Source organism: Lactuca serriola, chromosome 6 (genome assembly GCF_051521515.1).
Source record: "Lactuca serriola cultivar US96UC23 chromosome 6, Lser_US96UC23_V15, whole genome shotgun sequence".
Taxonomy (NCBI): Eukaryota; Viridiplantae; Streptophyta; class Magnoliopsida; order Asterales; family Asteraceae; genus Lactuca; species Lactuca serriola.
In genome coordinates, this window is record NC_136413.1 from 77,619,476 (window position 1) to 77,638,660 (window position 19,185).

The 19,185-nt window shown below is 33.5% G+C and overlaps 3 protein-coding genes and 1 long non-coding RNA gene across 4 annotated transcripts; all 4 read right to left on the bottom strand.

The window, feature by feature from the left end:
* Positions 1–4,157: 4,157 nt before the first annotated feature.
* LOC145059929 (receptor-like protein EIX2) lies at positions 4,158–4,550 on the bottom strand. Its single transcript, XM_079007689.1, has one exon. The coding sequence runs from the start codon at positions 4,548–4,550 to the stop codon at positions 4,158–4,160; it is 393 nt and encodes a 130-aa protein (XP_078863815.1).
* A 40-nt stretch (positions 4,551–4,590) lies between these two features.
* Positions 4,591–6,195, bottom strand: LOC145059930 (receptor-like protein 41). Its single transcript, XM_079007690.1, has one exon. It carries the CDS (start codon positions 6,193–6,195, stop codon positions 4,591–4,593), a length of 1,605 nt encoding a protein of 534 aa, XP_078863816.1.
* Positions 6,196–8,902: 2,707 nt separating this feature from the next.
* LOC145059215 (uncharacterized) lies at positions 8,903–18,349 on the bottom strand. Its single transcript, XR_013686705.1, has 2 exons — positions 17,854–18,349; positions 8,903–10,021 (listed from the first exon to the last, which is right to left on the bottom strand). It is a non-coding gene; the product is annotated as an uncharacterized LOC145059215 (long non-coding RNA).
* LOC145059214 (receptor-like protein EIX2) lies at positions 12,354–15,563 on the bottom strand. The gene has a single exon (XM_079007067.1). It carries the CDS (start codon positions 15,233–15,235, stop codon positions 12,455–12,457), a length of 2,781 nt encoding a protein of 926 aa, XP_078863193.1. The 5' UTR covers positions 15,236–15,563; the 3' UTR covers positions 12,354–12,454.
* Positions 18,350–19,185: the final 836 nt, after the last annotated feature.

Sequence of the window (19,185 nt, forward strand, 5' to 3'; positions counted from 1 at the left end):
CTCATAACATGTTTTATTATTATTGTTAATAAAACTTTGTTAATTTTTCTTTTATAATTCCTTATTTTTTTATAATATATCTTTATTTTAAAAACTAATTTTTCTTAAATTTCTTACGATCAAAGTTATGTTATTTTTTTTGTTTATAATTTATTTTATTTTTTTTGTCTATACAATAATTATAAAAATAAAAACCATGGTTTCCACGGGTTATAAACTAATATATATATATATATATATATATATATATATATATATATATATATATATATCCATGTTTAATAAAAACCTCTCTTATGTGCCACTTGTCATTTTTTTAGACTTCATTTTGCCACGTGTCATTACCCAAAATTTGTTTTACCGCTCATCTTCCTTCCTTTGTTAACGGATTTCATCCCAAAAAAGTTAGGGATCTTAATTTAAAACTTAGTTGTTATCCCAATAAATCAGGAATCCTAATTCCTCTCTTAATTTTTATATTTGTATTATGCATTCCACTGATGCATCTTACCGTTTTCTATTCCCTATGTGATGCGTCGATTAAACTCTGGAGTACACAGCTCTCTCCTACATCCTTCTCTCTCGCCAACAGTCAGTTCTAGAAGAAAGCAAATATACTTCCGCCTCAGCCATGTATTCTCCCTGCAACAACAGATATACCACTTTTCCATCGTCGGTGATTAGGTTGTTCCTCCGGTAACCGGACTTCCCACCAAGAAAACGCACGAGCCAAGATTCATCGTTTTGGGTTCCGGTTGCACCTACCTGCATACTTGGACATCCGAGGCAAGATTCCCAAAGTCAAGCCTTATGCTTTCACGAAACTGCCAAGAATCATGCTTATATGCGCTCCGACTGTGAACCCTAATCCCCTCCGGTAAGCATCGGGTTTGAATTTTTCAAAATTTTACTTAGTTACACAACATCGATGAGGGGAAAATGCTTATGTCATATATGTTTTGTGGATATGGTGTTTGTTTTTTAATGAATGGGTTTCAATTTCACTTTGTGTTTTGATTTCAATTTTTTTTTCTTCTATTAATGGTGAGCTTTATAATTTCCAGTTACTATTCAGGTTCAGCAATCTTGAGCATGATTTTTTTTGCTAATGTGATTTCTTATAAGTAATGTAACATGCAGATACTTCCAAAGTTGGTATGCATAATGATATGTTATACATGAGCTTTGTTTTTTATTCAAATTACTTTTTTGATTAATTAACAAAGATTTTGTGTTAATTGGACATGTGGTTTTAATTGGTTTGGCGAAAAGCTTTTTTTTTTTCCTTCTAAAAGTGAAGAAATCAAACCTTTTTTACTGTTGTATATAAACAAACTTCATTTTTTTTTTACATCCCATGGTTTTACCTCCACGGTTTCCTCTTTTCAATCTTACAATCAAAATAATATTGCCCAAAGGTTGATAATCATCATTTTATTCAACATGCTCTGGTCAGATGGGATTTTTTTTCTACTAAATTTTTTCGCATCCAAGTTTCATCTTCTGTTTTGTTATTATCATTTGAGATAAATGGATCAAGTTGATTTTGTTTAAAGGGGCGATGGAGTGGACCATAAAGAAACTAAGAGAAAGCAACATAAACTAGACGACTTGAAAACAGGGTGGAGCTGCAAAAGGAGCTTTTTTTCGTCTTATCTAAGGAATTACAGGTAATAGGCTTGTATTTTTAGTCTTTAGTTATGGTTGAACCGTGTATTTGTCCTAAAAATTGGTTAAACTTTTTGGACATGGTAAATCTTCTTTTATGATAGCAATTGGGATACTAACACAAACAGGAGACAGGAGACAGGAAATGGAACTATCATTACGATCATTTTCTAAATCATTGATTAATCACTCTTTTAGACACATTTTTGGTTGAGAGTTTGGTAATGGGGTAATTAGTTATTCCTAAATAGTTACTAAAGTGAAAATAAGTTTTCTTTTTTACTTAATCTTTTTTTTTCATATTGATACTGGATATGTCTGTTTGTTTGGTTTCTATTACTAAAAAATGGAATTTAAATTTATTTTTCTAAAAATGTGCTTGATTTGTACAATATAACATCCTACTATCACCTCTTTTGCCACGTGTCATGTTGAGAAAGCATCCTGGGTTGTTTTTTCCCCAGTAAAATGCATAAACTAGCAATGTATCTTCTATTGTCCTCTTATTATGGCAATGTACTTTCATTTCCTTATTACAACAATATACTTTGAAGATTATTTGGTTAGAGCTTAGTACTTTATCACATGTTGCTTTATTTAATGGTATTAAGACCTACCATAGTATTGTGTGTGGATTGGAATACAAAAAGACTTGAAAATTTATGTGTTCTCTTTTAATGTTATCTGTCTTGCACTTTTTACTACATAAAGTTCTGAACTACATAATTTCCCATTCATGAAACTAATTTTTCAAAAACTCAAAGGTAGATGCTATATTAGAAACAAAAGTTAATATTTAGAAAATAGTAAATTTCAAAACTCGATATAATCTTAACTCCATCAAAAGTTAATTTTAACAAAATAGCAATGTACTTTTATTTTTATGTCAAATATCGAATCATTCTTTAATTTTTTTCTATTTAAACATTACTTTTTTACAGGGATCATTTAAGACCTCTGTTTGATTAATTATTTTCCTACAAGGATCGTTTAATTTATATACACTGCTATTTAGTTAAATATTATTCTTTATGCATCTCTCTTACAAAATTTTAAGTTCTATCCCATAATAATTAAGCCTTTATTTTTTTCTTTTTCATATATTATTTTAATGTCTAATAATGATTTTAGAGACTTAAAATTTAACTATAAAATTTTAACACGACCATATAATGGTATTTGTGAATACCTATTATATAAACCTCTTATATGTTAATATTGTGGAGGCTAAGCTTCAAAATTATAAATAAAAATCCTGTGAATGAAAAAGCACATGCATAATGTCCCATGTATCTTAAAACAATTTCTTATTTATTAACATGGTAATAATTATGTTTTTCAAGTACCAAAGTTAATTTAATTTTTTAACCGTGGATCCATGGGTTTTATATATATATATATATATATATATATATATATATATATATATATATATATATATATATATATATATATATATATCCCGTGAGATTGAAGGAACAGTAAACTTCTAAATTTCTAAATTTGGCCCCAAACTTTTATAATATTTATATTTTTGCCTAAGATGTTATTAGTTTCTGGGTTTTGCCACATTTTTATAGCTTTTTCCAAAACTGCCCCTTTTTTTTTTCTTTTATACTTGGCCACCAATTTTCCAACTCCGTTAACTTTGGTCACATTTCTTTGTGTTTTATCCATTTTGCCAATTCAAAACTCAATTAAAGTCAAAACCTTATTCACCCATGCAGAGCATGGGCTTCTCCTAGTTAATATAAAGATTATTAGGCTTAATGACTTGTACCTTGAGCATGAATTTTTTTTAACTAAATTAGCCACCCCGTCCCCTGAATGGCTGAATCAACTAGCTTCCCATCTTCTTCACCCACAATGCTTTTGGTCAACTTTTTTTTTTTTTTCTTTTTTTGGCTAGCACCTTTTTTCGGCAGTAAGATCTTCTGATGCACTCGATTTCGGATTAGAAACTATCCACGACTTCATCTACATTGTTTTCTAGCCCAATTTCTCTATTTCTTTCCTTTTATTCTTGAACTCCATTGCAGGTTTATATCTCTAGTCGGTTACATTTGAATGAAAACAAAGAATTATCTTCAAAAGGTCGGTCATCCTTCCAAGTGTTCGATGAAATATCTGAAAGAAATGAACATTGATTCAAGAATTTGATTGCTGAGAATAATATGGTTATATGGTTCATGTGTTTGATCTTAATTTCTAATTCTTCATTTTTCTTCTGACCTCACTGTTTCATTTTTCTTATTGTTTATCGAAATTGATTCAAGATCATTTGTTTTAATTCTGCCCAACTACATATCAGTCTTCTGTTGTGCTCCCATTTTTCTTAAATATAAATAGAAAATATAAACTTTTCATGATGCCTTATTTCACACAACACTGGAAAATGGCCACCTGTGGTGTTGGTGATAATTTATTGATAACTGGGACTTAAAAACCCATGCCAAATACAAAAATGAAACATGGTTTTACATGACTATCTATGTTCGTCTTTTTTGCAAATTTGCAATGAACACCACAACCTTCACATAAACCCAATCTTCGAAGCTATCAAGAAACATAAAAAAAGCAAATCTTCCACGACGGTTGAGAAGCAAAGCACCACATGCTATCCAAAATCCAACAATGAAACCAATGGCCCCACCAATATAGAACCATACATGAAGTTCGTCTATACCTTCACCCTCACTTTCACCAATGATGTGTTGTATTCCCGATTCTTCATTTCCATGACATTGTTTGGTAAGGGGAGGTCCACAAAGCCCTAAGTTCCCTTCGTATCTTGAATGGTCAAAGGTCTGAAGTTGTGTGCTGGATGGGATTCTCCCTGACAAGTTATTACATGACACGTCTAGGTAACTCAATAAGGTCATTTGAGATATGCTTGATGGTATTTCTCCTGAAAATTTGTTTCTAGATAAATCCAAAATTAAAAGGTTTTTCATCTGACCCATTTTCCATGGAATCTTTCCAAGTAGAGCGTTCTTTGATAAGTTCATCAAGATTGGTAATCTGATACGGGATTTCCCCTGTTAAGTTGTTGCTTGAGAGGTCGATGCTCCTCAACAACTTCATATTACTTCTGATGAATTCACGTTCAGTTCCTTGCCACTGGATCATCACATGGTCAACATTATAAGAATATCTTATTAATATATCGTCAGGATCTAAATTCTGTAGTTGAGAGAATCCTTGTTGCACCATGATCGTAAGATTACTCAAACATGAGGGGATTCTTCCAGAAAACTTGTTGGCCCCCAAATTCAATGACTTTAAGCCCGTGCAGTTCTTAACAGACAAAGGAAATTCTTCGGAGAAATCATTCTTGTATAAATCCAATGCCTCTAGCTTAATCATAGATCCAAGAGAGGCAGGAAGCCTTCCAGAAAGATTATTGTGTTCTAAATTAAGAACTTGTAGTTCTTTGAAATGCCACAAACAGTCTGGAATTTGTCCACTTAGAAAGTTATGAGAGAGGTCAAGAATAACTAAAAAACCATAGACAACCTGGCATAAGAAGGAGATTCCTCCAGAGAATTTGTTTCTGGAAAGATTTAGTAATTGCAGAGTGGAAGAGACATTAGTTATTGGACCATTAAAGCTGTTGGAGCTTAAATCTATCACTGAATTGTTGTGAAATATTGATGACAGATCTGGTACTTTCCCGCTTATGTTGTTGGAAGAAAGATTCAGGAATGTTAACCGGGAAGGCCACGAGTCCCGAAACTCAAGAGGAATTGTATCTGAAATACCATTATTTGCAATATCAATACTGGTAAGATTTTTCAACTTATGAATCCATTTGGGGAAGAGAGGCCCTAGCTTGCAAGAGCTCAGATAAATAGATTCTATATGAGAATAGTTTGACATGTAATCTGAGGAAGGAAATCCATGGAGTGAGTTTTTAGAAAGATGAAGATATTCAAGCTTGGGCAGTTCCCACAGTTTCTTACTTATAGTTCCTTTTAACTGATTCTCATAGAGGGACAATTCTGTTAGGGATGTGAACTTTTGGATGTCATCAGGCAATGACCCTGTAAATTGGCTTCCTGAAGCAGACAACCATTGTAATGAAAGCGATGTGCATCCAGACAAGTTGTTGAGAAAATCAGGAAATTTGACAGCAGCAGAGTTGTTATAGAAGTCCAACCATTCCAAACTACAGAGGTTACCAAGATATTTGGGTATCCCATCTAACATGTTGCCAGAGAGATAAAGAATCCAAAGGTTATTGCTGGTCAACGGGAACAACCAACGATACATGGATGAGGTGAGACTGTTGTTTCTAAGAGAAAGGTATTCAATAGATGAGGAATAAGAAAAGTTGAGAAATGAAGAAGAATATGGATAAATGACCTGTGACAGCTCACATCCCTCTAAAGTTAACCGCAAGAGTTTCCGGAGACTGAGAATAACATCTACCCAATGATTTGTTTTGGCCAGTGAAATCCCATCCATTTCAAGTACCTCCAAATGAGATAGAGGAGACAACCACTCCAGGTTCTCAAGTCTACACATTCCAACATATGAAAGGGAAAGCCATTCCAAGTTGGTGAGGTTTCCGAACTCTAAAGGAATGGTTCCATAAAAAGAGTTGTAGGAAAGGTCAAGGTACCTTAATTGAGTCAAGGAACTAATGATCGTGGGAATGGTTCCATGAAAAGAATTTCCGGAAAGATCAAGAAATGTAATTCTATGCTATGCTTCTGGATCGAGTTTTCCAAGTAGAAACATGATTATTTAAGTCGATGTGCAGAATTTTTTTCAAAAGCAAATGGTTCACATGTTAAAAAAAATTAGAAAAATGGTCCCTAACTAATAGAAAATTTGGAAATTATGAGGTTCACAACTCCAATTGGAAATTACCCCGCACAAAGTGAGGAACGGGCAATTTCTAGTAATGAGATTTAACATTGATTTACTGATGAACAAATAAGGCCTTTTGAAACATATATGGTGTATATTATTATATAGTCTTGAAGAAAAGCAACGTATATGGATGGATAATCCTTTGAGGAATATATTTCCTACAAAATTTCTTCATTAACCTAAGTTTATTTGTCAAATATGGATAAAAAAAGTAATTGACTGTATGTGTACAACTACAAAACTTCATTACTGTCACAAGTTTTGTCACAAGTTTAACCGGCACCGGAGAAGTCGTTGGAAACTGGAATAACCTTTAATTACTGTTCGTAATGGCACCTTTTGAATATGTTAGGTAAGTTTAATAGTCAAACGTGTACAAAAAACATGACCAAATGTGAACAAATGTGATAGATGGTTACTGTCATAAGTCGTTTTCCCTTTTTATTATTATGCTTCTTTTTTTTTTTTTTTTTTTTTTAACTTTCTTAAATATAAATGGACTAATATTATAAAAGTCCTAGATAGTTAGGTAAGTCGTTTTCCCTTTTTATTATTATGCTTCTTTTTTTTTTTTTTTTTTAACTTTCTTAAATATAAATGGACTAATATTATAAAAGTCCTAAATTTTTAAGGCGTATTTGGAAAAAGCCCTAATATTTTTTTATTATTGCTATGACTATAATTTTCTCGCAGAATTATTACTTTAGTCCACTTAACGAGTTTCATGGTTAACTTGGTTAATTTTTTTTTTTTGCAAAATCAGTCCTAAAAAGTTCAAATTTGATTCCTAAGATTTGAAAACCATTACACCATATTGTTTTTTAAGTTTATTTTTTTGTTTTTTCATACTTTATTTATTTTCGGTTTTCTTAAAAATATATATACATTTTTTATTTTCTTTTTATATATATACTTTATTTATTTTCATTTTTAGTGTGTATATAGAGTATATTAGATTTTTTTTGTTAGTTTTTTTCATATTTCGTTTCGTATTATATTTTAATTTTTTCATCTTTTTATTTATTTTAATTTTTTTTTCTTGTTTGTTTTCCAATTATTTGTTTTTATTTTTTTGTATTTTTAATTTTTTATTGAACTTTTTCAAAAAATGTTAAATGTATTAGTATATTAGAGTATATTACAATTTTGATAATTTATAGTTTTTGTAATTTTTTTTATTTTTATTCAAGTAAATAAAACATTTATGTTTATATTTGTAATTTCGATCCAACATATTTTATTTTTGTTTTTTTTTCTTTAGTATTATTATATTAATGTTACGAAAAAATGAGAATTAAAAAAAAAAAATTACCTTGTTTATAGAGAATTAGTGTTTTAGTATGTTATATAACTTGCAAATTAAATCATATTTCTATATGTGATATCAATAGTTTAAATTCAAGATAACATTTTTCAATTTGATAATAGACTAAAAGAAATAACAAAAAAATAATAATAATAGTCAGTCTCTATAAAAAAAATTGTTATACTAATTTATATTGATTCAAGTTCATTTACATAAATCAAAATAAATAAAAACATTAGAAAAACCATAAATAACTAAAATAGAAAACAAAAGGTAAAAAGGTAAAAAATAAAATTGTTGAAAAATAAAGTTTAAAAATGAAAATAATTAAAGTATATAAAAAAAAGAAAATAAAAAATGCATATATATTTATTAAAAAAAAACAAAAATAAATAAAGTATACAAAAAACGAAAAATAAAATTAAAAAACCATGTGTAATTTTTTGCAAACCTTTGGGACCAAATTTAAACTTTTTAGGACCGATTTTGCAAAAAAATTAACCAAGTTAACTATGAAACTCGTTAAATGTGTTAGAGTGATAATTCTGCAAGAAATTTGTGGTCATAGCAATAAATAAAAAAAAAAAAAAAAAAAAGACAAAATTGCAAAAATGGTCCCTATGGTATGCATTTTTTCCGGGTTTTGGTCCAAACCACGTGTTTTTTGGTTTCATGGTCCTTTCTCCTTCCTGATCTGCAATCGAACAATTGTGGTTTGTTTTTGTGGAAAACTCGCTTTGGTAAGAACGTCTTGGACGCCACTGAATCCAAGAAGGAGGTTTTATGCGTGCCCTACTAAGGATTCTGTTTACGGGTTTATCAGGTGGGTTGATCTGCTTATGTGTGTTAGGAGTAAAACCATCATACCTGGTATTCTAAGAAACATAAATACGTTGGAGGAAAGGTGTAATGGACCGGTAAGAAGTATGAATATGTTACAGGAACAGTGCAATAGGTGTGAACCAAAAACAATTACCAAATTAAGCAAATGTAACAAAAGTACATTACCAAAATGTAACAAAAGTACATTACCAAAATACATGTCATAAATTGACCAAAATGCACATTTCATTAACCACATGAGTGGAACCAAAAACAATTACCAAATTAAGCATACAAGTGTCTATGCACCATACATAACCACATTATCAAAACATAACTAAAGTTTTCAAAAACAAACAGTTCTTAACAACAAACAACTAAATAGTCATTGCACCACAACAAACAACCAAACTCACTTCTTGGATTGATTCCCACATTGCCCTTTACAGGTCCTAGAGTTGTGTCCCTTATTCTTGCATTTGCTACAAGTAACACTGATATGTTTCCTTGATAGCTTCTGCACTCCATCATTTGTTGGCCCTTGGGAAGGTTCTCCTTGCATCTCATTGACTCCATCACCTTGACTTGCCTTTTGCCTTTTGCTTAACCTTTCACCCTCACTTTGTCTTCTTTTTTTCTTAGGCCTTCCCACTTGAGTGCGATGTGAAGGGATTAGCTTTGTTGGACAATTACTTTTAGGCAACATGGGTCTCCCTTTAATTGGTTCCACCTTAAATGAATAAGCTTTTTGCCATGTCTCTAGCCAATACACCTTGTGTACCCACTTGTAAATGTCAAGCTCAGCCTCAGGGTCTTTGCTCATTTCATTCAGAGTTGCAATTGCATGCCTGCAAGGTATTCCTATTAATTCCCACTTTCTCTTTCTTGGTCTGATCTTTCATCCAATGATTCGAACTCCTCATTGTTGATCACTTCCATATCTTCAGGTTCATGACCATGAACATCATCAATACATGCTCCTTCAACATCACTTTCAACATTTAGACAGAAGTCTGCCATGTCCATATCAACATCTTTTATATTGTTCTCCTCATCCATTATGGCATCCACTTGATCTTCATTTTTAGATTGTTTCCCATCCTCATCATCACCTTCATCCCTTTCATTGAAACGACATGATTTTTTATCAAGAAATTTTTTTCGTTTTTAATTACTCAAACAATTCCCATAATTCATAATTTTCCAAACCATTTGTTTTTCCCCAAATCACAATTATTACAATTTCAATGTACTTTGAAAACATCAGATAGTCCCATCACACAAAAAGAGAGGTAGAGTGCACGTCACGTCATCACGCCTTGCCTTTGCCCTTCGGCTCTAAAGTACCTGAAACAATCAACAACCTGTAAGCGAAATGCTTAGTGAGTTTCCTAGAGCATACCACACACACACAAACCATATATCACATATCCTGTTAGCTATAAAAGTCACACACATATCACGTAAGCCATTCATACACGAAACCTGAGAGAATGCCATGGGCTACCCCACATGGTCTTTACCTAGGACTGCCATGGGCTCCCCCACATGGCCTTACATCTAATGCCATGGGCTACCCCACATGGTCTTCACCTAGGACTGCCATGGGCTACCCCTCATGGTCTTACATCCAATAACATGGGCTTCCCCCGGGGTCTTCATACAAAACATGCAAACGCATAACAAAACACAGAATATCTAACACACATGTCACAGTCACATAATGGGCCGGCCTTGGTGCCTTAGACCCATAGGTATGGTGAGAAGACTCACCTGTCACGAATGCTGAACTGACACTTTGCGACCAAATGTACCCCACAGGCTGCTCCACGCAACTGCCTACAAAGTGTCATACAGTTTCCAGTCATTTCCCAAAGTCCATCCTGGTCAACTTCAGTCAAGGTCAAGTCAACGGTCCATGTTGACCCTAACTCGCCGAGTACGACTAGTAACTCGCCGAGTTTCCCCAGAATAACATCTACTCGCCGAGTCACCGAGACGACTCGTCGAGTTCATACAGTTTGAATGATAATCTAAGGTCATTCGTCGAGTTCCCTTGCTTGACACTCGACACGTGACACGTCTACGAACATCCAACCATTGGGGAAATCTTACTTGACTCGCCGAGTTGTTCCTTTAACTCGCCGAGTTCTAGGTAACCTTCATCCGACTCGCCGAGTTGTTCATCCAACTCGCCGAGTTCTAGGCAAAATTCATCGGGCTCGCCGAGTTGTTCTTCCAACTCGCCAAGTCCATGCCTGCCTTCAAATGACTCGCCGAGTCACCCCCTGTGACTTGCCGAGTCCTTTCAGATCCCAATCCATAAAGACCCTTTTCGAGCCATGCAAAGCTTCCAAACTACAGATCTAGGCTCCTAAGGCATGCTTTCCACGTAAAGTTGCAAACTTTACGTGCATGTAAGGCTTTAAGGCCCTAAAATAGCAAATCTAAACTTGGAATGGGGTCATACACTTGAGGGAAGGTACATGCTAAGCTCAACTGTTAACTTTATGCATCTTAAGGCCAAAAGGAGTTCAGATCTGAAGTTACAACTTCAGATCTTGGCTTAAACACAAAAGCCCTTTCTTAGAATCCAAACACAAGAGGGTTTTGGGTGGAAATGAGCTAAGAGACAGCTTAATACCTTCAGAAAGTGCTCCACAGGAGTAGATCTAGAATCCCCACGAGCCTTTGCTTCTTCTAGCTTGATTCCCCAAGAGATCCCTTCACCAAATCCCTCCTTCAAGCTTCAAAATCACCAAGAACACACTCACACTCGAATAAAGGTTTTAAGGAGGTATAAAGTTGTAAAGGGGAGGCCAAGGGAGGCTAATGACCCCTTTAAATAGGGTGCAAGGCCCTGGAACCTAGGGTTTCATCTGCCAGCATCTACTCGTCGAGTACCATAATGAACTTGGCGAGTAGATCATTAAACCCCCGCATCCAAACCCGCTACTACTCGACGAGTACCATAATGTAATTCTATGCTATGCTTCTGGATCGAGTTTTCCAAGTAGAAACATGATTATTAAAGTCCATGTGCAGAATTTTTTTCAAAAGCAAATGGTTCACATGTTAAAAAAAATTAGAAAAATGGTCCCTAACTAATAGAAAATTTGGAAATTATGAGTTTCACAACCCCAATTGGAAATTACCCCGCACAAAGTGAGGAACGGGCAATTTCTAGTAATGAGATTCAACATTGATTTACTGATGAACAAATAAGGCCTTTTGAAACATATATGGTGTATATTATTATATAGTCTTGAAGAAAAGCAACGTATATGGATGGATAATCCTTTGAGGAATATATTTCCTACAAAATTTCTTCATTAACCTAAGTTTATTTGTCAAATATGGATAAAAAAGTAATTGATTGTATGTGTACAACTACAAAACTTCATTACTGTCACAAGTTTAACCGGCACCGGAGAAGTCGTTGGAAACTGAAATAACCTTTAATTACCGTTCATAATGGTACCTTTCGAATATGTTAGGTAAGTTTAATAGTCAAACGTGTACAAAAAAGATGACCAAATGTGAACAAATGTGATAGATGGTTACTGTCATAAGTCATTTTCCCTTTTTATTATTTCCTTAATGTTTTTTTTTTTTTTGAACTTTCTTAAATATAAATAGAAAATATAAACTTTTCATGATGCCTTATTTCACACAACACTAGAAAATGGCCACCCGTGGTGTTGGTGGCAATTTTATTGATAACTGGGACTTAAAAACCCATGCCAAATACAAAAATGAAACATGGATTTACATGACTATTTATGTTTGTCTTTTTTGCAAATTTGCAATGAACACCACAACCTTCACATAAACCCAATCTTCGAAGCTATCAAGAAACATAAAAAAAGAAAATCTTCCACGACGGTTGAGAAGGAAAGCACCACATGCTATCCAAAATCCAATAGTGAAACCAATGGCCCCACCAATATAGAACCATACATCAAGTTCGTCTACACCTTCACCATCACCCTCACTTTCACCAATGATGTGTTGTATTCCTAATTCTTCATCTCCAGGACATTTTTTGGTAAGGGGAGGTCCACAAAGCCCTAAGTTCCCTTCGTATCTTGAAGGGTCAAAGGTCTGAAGTTGTGTGCTGGATGGGATTCTCCCTGACAAACTATTATCTGAGACGTCTAGGTAACTCAATAAGGTCATTTGAGACATGCTTGATGGTATTTCTCCTGAAAACTTGTTTCTAGATAAATCCAAAGTTAAAAGGTTTTTCATCTGACCGATTTTCCATGGAATCTTTCCAAGTAGAGCGTTTTTAGATAAGTTGAGTGCAATCAGTTGATCAAGATTGGTAATCTGATATGGGATTTCCCCTGTTAAGTTGTTGCTTGAGAGGTCGATGCTCCTCAACAACTTCATATTACTTCTGATGAATTCACGTTCGGTTCCTTGCCACTGGATCATCACATGGTCAACATTATAAGAATATCTTATTAATGGATTGTTAGGATCTAAATTCTGTAGTTGAGAGAATCCTTGTTGCACCATGATCGTAAGATTACTCAAACATGAGGGGATGCTTCCATGGAAATGGTTAACCGACAAGTCTAGAATTTGAAGACTTGCTAATTGGCATAATTGTAAAGGGATGGTTCCAAAGAAGTTGTTTGATCTTAACATAAGAACATACAACCCAGATAAGCTTTCCCCAATCCAAACAGGCAAATTACCAGAAAACTTGTTGGCCCCCAAATTCAATGATTTTAAGCTCGTGCAATTCTTAACAGACAAAGGAAATTCTTCAGAGAAATCGTTCTTGTACAGATCCAATGCCTCGAGCTTAATCATAGATCCAAGAGAGGCAGGAAGACTTCCAGACAGATTATTGTGTTCTAAATTAAGAACTTTTAGTTCTTTGAAATGCCACAAACAGTCTGGAATTTGTCCACTTAGAAAGTTATGAGAGAGGTCAAGAATAACTAAAAAACCATGGACAACCTGGCATAAGAAGGAGATTCCTCCAGAGAATTTGTTTCTGGAAAGATTTAGTAATGCCACAGTGGAAGAGACATTAGTTATTGGACCATTAAAGCTGTTGGAGCTTAAATCTATCACTGAATTGTTGTCAAAATTTGATGACAGATCTGGTACTTTCCCACTTATGTTGTTGGAAGAAAGATTCAGGAATGTTAACCGGGAAGGCCACGAGTCCCGAAACTCAAGAGGAATTGTATCTGAAATACCATTATTTGCAATATCAATACTGGTAAGATTTTTCAACTTATGAATCCATTTGGGGAAGAGAGGCCCTAGCTTGCAAGAGCTCAGATAAATAGATTCTATATGAGAATAGTTTGACATGTAATCTGAGGAAGGAAATCCATGGAGTGAGTTTTTAGAAAGATGAAGATATTCAAGCTTGGGCAGTTCCCACAGTTTCTTACTTATAGTTCCTTTTAACTGATTCTCATAGAGGGACAATTCTGTTAGGGATGTGAACTTTTGGATGTCATCAGGCAATGACCCTGTAAATTGGCTTCCTGAAGCAGACAACCATTGTAATGAAAGCGATGTGCATCCAGACAAGTTGTTGAGAAAATCAGGAAATTTGACAGCGGCAGAGTTCCTATCAAAGCTCAAACTTACCAAATTACAGAGGTTACCAAGATATTTGGGTATCCCATCTAACATGTTGCCAGAGAGAGAAAGAATCCAAAGGTTATTGCTGGTCAACGGGAACAACCAACGATACATGGATGAGGTGAGACTGTTGTTTCTAAGAGAAAGGTATTCAATAGATGAGGAATAAGAAAAGTTGAGAAATGAAGAAGAATATGGATAAATGACCTGTGACAGCTCACATCCCTCTAAAGTTAACCGCAAGAGTTTCCGGAGACTGAGAATAACATCTACCCAATGATTTGTTTTGGCCAGTGAAATCCCATCCATTTCAAGTCCCTCCAGATGAGACAGAGGAGACAACCACTCGAGGTTCTCGACTGTACACCTTCCAACATATGAAAGGTAAAGCCCTTCCAAGTTGGTGAGGTTTCCGAACTCTGGAGGAATGGTTCCATAAAGAGAGTTAAAAGAAAGGTCAAGCCCTATTAATTCAGTCAAGGAACCAATGGACCTGGGAATGGTTCCATTAAGATTATTGAAACCAAGGTCAAGGTACCTTAATTGAGTCAACGAACCAATGATTGTGGGAATGGTTCCATGAAAAGAATTTTCAGAAAGATCAAGATAATTCAAGTAGGTTAAATTAACCAATGAATGGCTAATCTCACCTACAAGACCAAAGGACATCAGATCAAGCTCTGTGACATGACCTGTTTGGTTGTTGCACGTCACTCCACTCCATTCACAGCAGTTGTCTTGTTCAGCTGTCCACGTAGAGAGAGAATCAGAAGGGTCTTGAAGGAGAGATTTGAAATGAAGGAGACCATCTTTCTCCTTCTCAAAACACTTCTTCCCAACAACATTATCATCATCTCCTCCTCCCACTGCTGCCAATTGGTTGGCAGTTGTAGTCTCAAGACATGAGAAGAGAAGTGAGAATATTATAAAAACACAAGGATGCATGGTGTAAATGCAAATCTTAATTGGTGATTTTTTTTTTGTTTGTATTGATGAAAATTTGAAGATGCCCCATGCAGCTTTATATAGTGCTGCCAACTGTGAAAATGAAGGATTCAAGTGGATGGCCTCAAACTGCACACCTATCTTGGGGTCATTTATTTAGGAAATAAGATAAAATATTATCCAGCATAGTGAAATTACAATGCATAAAATATTTCTCTTGAGAATGGTAGGAACAAAATTCTTTTTTTTTTACCTTTTTTTCCCTCAATATGGAAACATTTTTTAAGTCTAAAAAATAATAAATTCTCATTTTTTTAATAAAATAAAACACTAAATAATGAAAATTCAACACCATTCATCAATGAATACATTGTTAAAAAAATTTGTTTTTTATATCGCTATGGATGTTTAATTGTAAGGCCTAAAAACATATATGTTTTGGTATATTTGTTAAAAACAAATAATTAACATTCACCCTCGAAAACAACATATTCACCAATGAAATAAAGTGCTAAAAAACACTTCCTATATCAATATAGATGTCTATTTTTACGTCATAAAAAAAGATTTTGTATATTTGTTTTTATTTTTCAAAAAAACCAATGCCCTGATAGGTAAAAAAAAAAAAAAGTAACATTCATCAATGAAAACATCATGTTCATCGATGAACAAACTGCTAATAAAGACTTTGTATATCTATATGGATGTCTTATTGTATAACATACAAATATATATAATTTTGGTATTTTGGTTTTCATTTTTCGAAAGAAAAAAAATACAAGTTTAAAAGATAAAAAATAACAGCGGATAGGCATATTCATCAACAAATGGTTTATTATTTCTCCTTTTTACAACTATATTCTTTTCAAAAGAAAAATATACTAAAATTTATTATTTTTATGCTCTAAAAAGATGACAATATAAAAAAAAAAATGTTTTTGCCAATTTTCACAAGAATTATCTTTCCATTTTGTAGACACGCCTTGTGAGTTGTAATTCGTGTAGAGCATAAAATCCATATTTTTCTTTGAAATAGAACCAAACTATAAGACAAATTAGAAAAGAAGATTTGAAATAAACTGCTCCAAATCACACGTTCAAAGACTTATACATCGTGTGGGGCATAAAATCCTTATTTTCCTTCAAAGTAGAACCATTTTATAAGACAGGTTAGAAAAAAAAAAAAAAAAAAAAAAGACTGGAAATAAATTGCCCCAAATCATACGTTCAAAGACTTATAGATCATGTGGAGCATTAAAGATGAAGAATTGAATGAATAGCTCCATATTAGATGTTCAAATGCGTATATCTTGTCTGGAGCATAAAGAACTTAATCCCAATGGGATCATGACCAAAATATAAGACAAATTAGACATGAATAATTGAAATAATTTGCCCCAAATTAGACGTTCCAAGACATTCAGGTCTTGGAAATTTGTATTTTTCCTATACATATAGGGGTGCAAACGAGCCAAGCTACTCGGGATCGGCTTGTTAAAAGACCGACTCGAAACCGGTTTTAAACGAGCCCGAGCCGAGCTCGAGCTTAATATTAAGCTCGTTTATTAAACGAGCTCGAGCTTGAGCCTATGTCACTAAGCTCGATTAGGCTCACGAGCCTAAACGAGCCTTTATATAATATAATTTATTATTATTTTCTTATATTAAAATAAAAACATATTTGGAAAATTATGGATTTCGGGTATTAGTAAACGAGCTTGAGCCAAGCTTAAGCTTATTTAGGCACATCAAACGACAAACGAGCCGAGCCCGAGCCCAAGCCGAGCTTGTATAATTCTTGACGAGCTTGAGCCAAGCTCAGGCTCGGCTCGGCTCGTTTGCACCCCTATGTACATATCTTTTTTGGATAAAATAAGACTAATTATTTTTGTATTTTGGACTGAATGAACCATTCGAATAAGAGAAAATGACCATTTTACCCTTCTATCTAAAAGTGATGTAGAATCAAATTGTTTATTTGAGAACTACTGTAATTTGAAACTAAAAATCACTGTGATGTGAGAAAAACTACAATAACTGTCCTGGTCTTGTAGTTTTTGAAGGAGTTGAAAAAGATGAGAACAGGATGTTGTACAAGACCTAATTAGTCAACATAATAAGGAAATACCATGTGAATTTTTTCCTACAGATAGAGCAAAACCTTTTTCAAAGGATCGTTTCTCCAAACAACAAATCAGAATGCAAAGGAGTTGTTATACTCACAAATATTGAATTAAACCCCAATTTAACAAGGATTCATGCCTCTAATATTCCCCTTCAGTTATTAAACAACTTCTATTTATGTCTAATTGAGACAATTCTTCCAATCCTATGCAGATTTAATCTCCTAAACAGATTTATGATACCATTTACAAAAGTTCCAACATAAACATAAACCCAGAAACAACTTTAATTTTGGGAATCAATTAAAGTTTTTCTCAATTGAAACAAAAAGGCACCGTTCAACGTCAAAACTAAACAAATTTAATGAAAAGAAAAAGAAACAGGGAAACATCATTTAACAGAAAAGAAAAGGAAAAGAAAAATCGAGATTGATGGAACAAAAAAGAGAATAGAGATGATCGAGAATGAGTAGTTGAGATGGTCCAACAACTTACCTGATGGAAGAGATCGAGGGAGGAACGACGAAGACGGAGAAAAGGAGACGAAGCAAAGGCTGTAAAAACTAAAAAGAAAAGTAGGGTTAAAAGAAGCACGAGGATGAAGTAGTAAAAACTTGGGTAAATTATACGAATGATACCTCAGGTGTGGGTAATCTATGCTGTTGATCTATATCTTCTTTTTCTAACTCGGACGTCCCTACTCTTTTATTTTACTACATCTTTGGTCCCTACTACTCTTAAAAAGATTGTTTTGCTCTAATATTTTGTTATATTTTAAATCATTTTTAATAAGAAAGTGAGCACCTCTATTCATAGTGTATATATGTGTTGCACACTTCATGCACATTGTTCACACAACTCGTGGCTCCATCCAAAGCTTGCCACATGTCACACTTCTAGTGGTCCACGTCACTCCAATCTCGACGAATCTGGGTGTCAGACGTGCACATCGAGCATGACGCGCACTTCGCGTGCATCACTATGTTTTCTATAAAAATTCATATCTTCCTTTTATGAATCGTTTTTCTTACCCTCTTTATATATTATGTAGCTTTCCTTGGGTACTACAACTTTCCTTAAGGTTGTGTTGTAAAATTTTAACATTTATTTTTAACCAATATTTTATATTTTTCCAAAAATCGCATCTTTTTATAGGGACTCCATTTTTGAGATTTTTCATTTCAGAGTATTTATCTCTCGGAGTACTATGATCTTCCTTTTAGTGGGTTTAGTCAAAACTTAACCGATTTATTTATATTATTTTGACGTTAATTATGTTAACAATGCAACGGATTTTTACCATTTACAAAATCATAACTCCTCTAATCGGAGTCAGATTTCTACAAAGTTTATATCATTGGGATCACGCTATTGTGTACTTTCTAAATACACTAACCATTATTTCTAGCGATATAACTTTTTGGTCAATCACTTTTTACCCTGTTAATATTTTTCTTACTTAAAAATTATAGTGTATCATACATACTTATAAAGCTAGCATTTTTTCTTGAATCTCATGCATTTGAAACCCCCATTCATTTTTCCTTTCACCACATTCATTTGAAACTCTCATGACTTTTCAATTTCTTTCTAATAATGATTATAAATTGGTTAATAAGGTTAAATAAATATAAAACCTAAAGTTTAATATATATATATATATATATATATATATATATATATATATATATTAAATTTCAATATTAAAAGAATATATTTTCTTCTATTTATAAAGTTATGTTTTTAACTTTTAACATATTATACTTAATTTATTAGGTCTAATATGTTGTTATATGTAAACCATTATCATTTTAAAGCTACAACTTT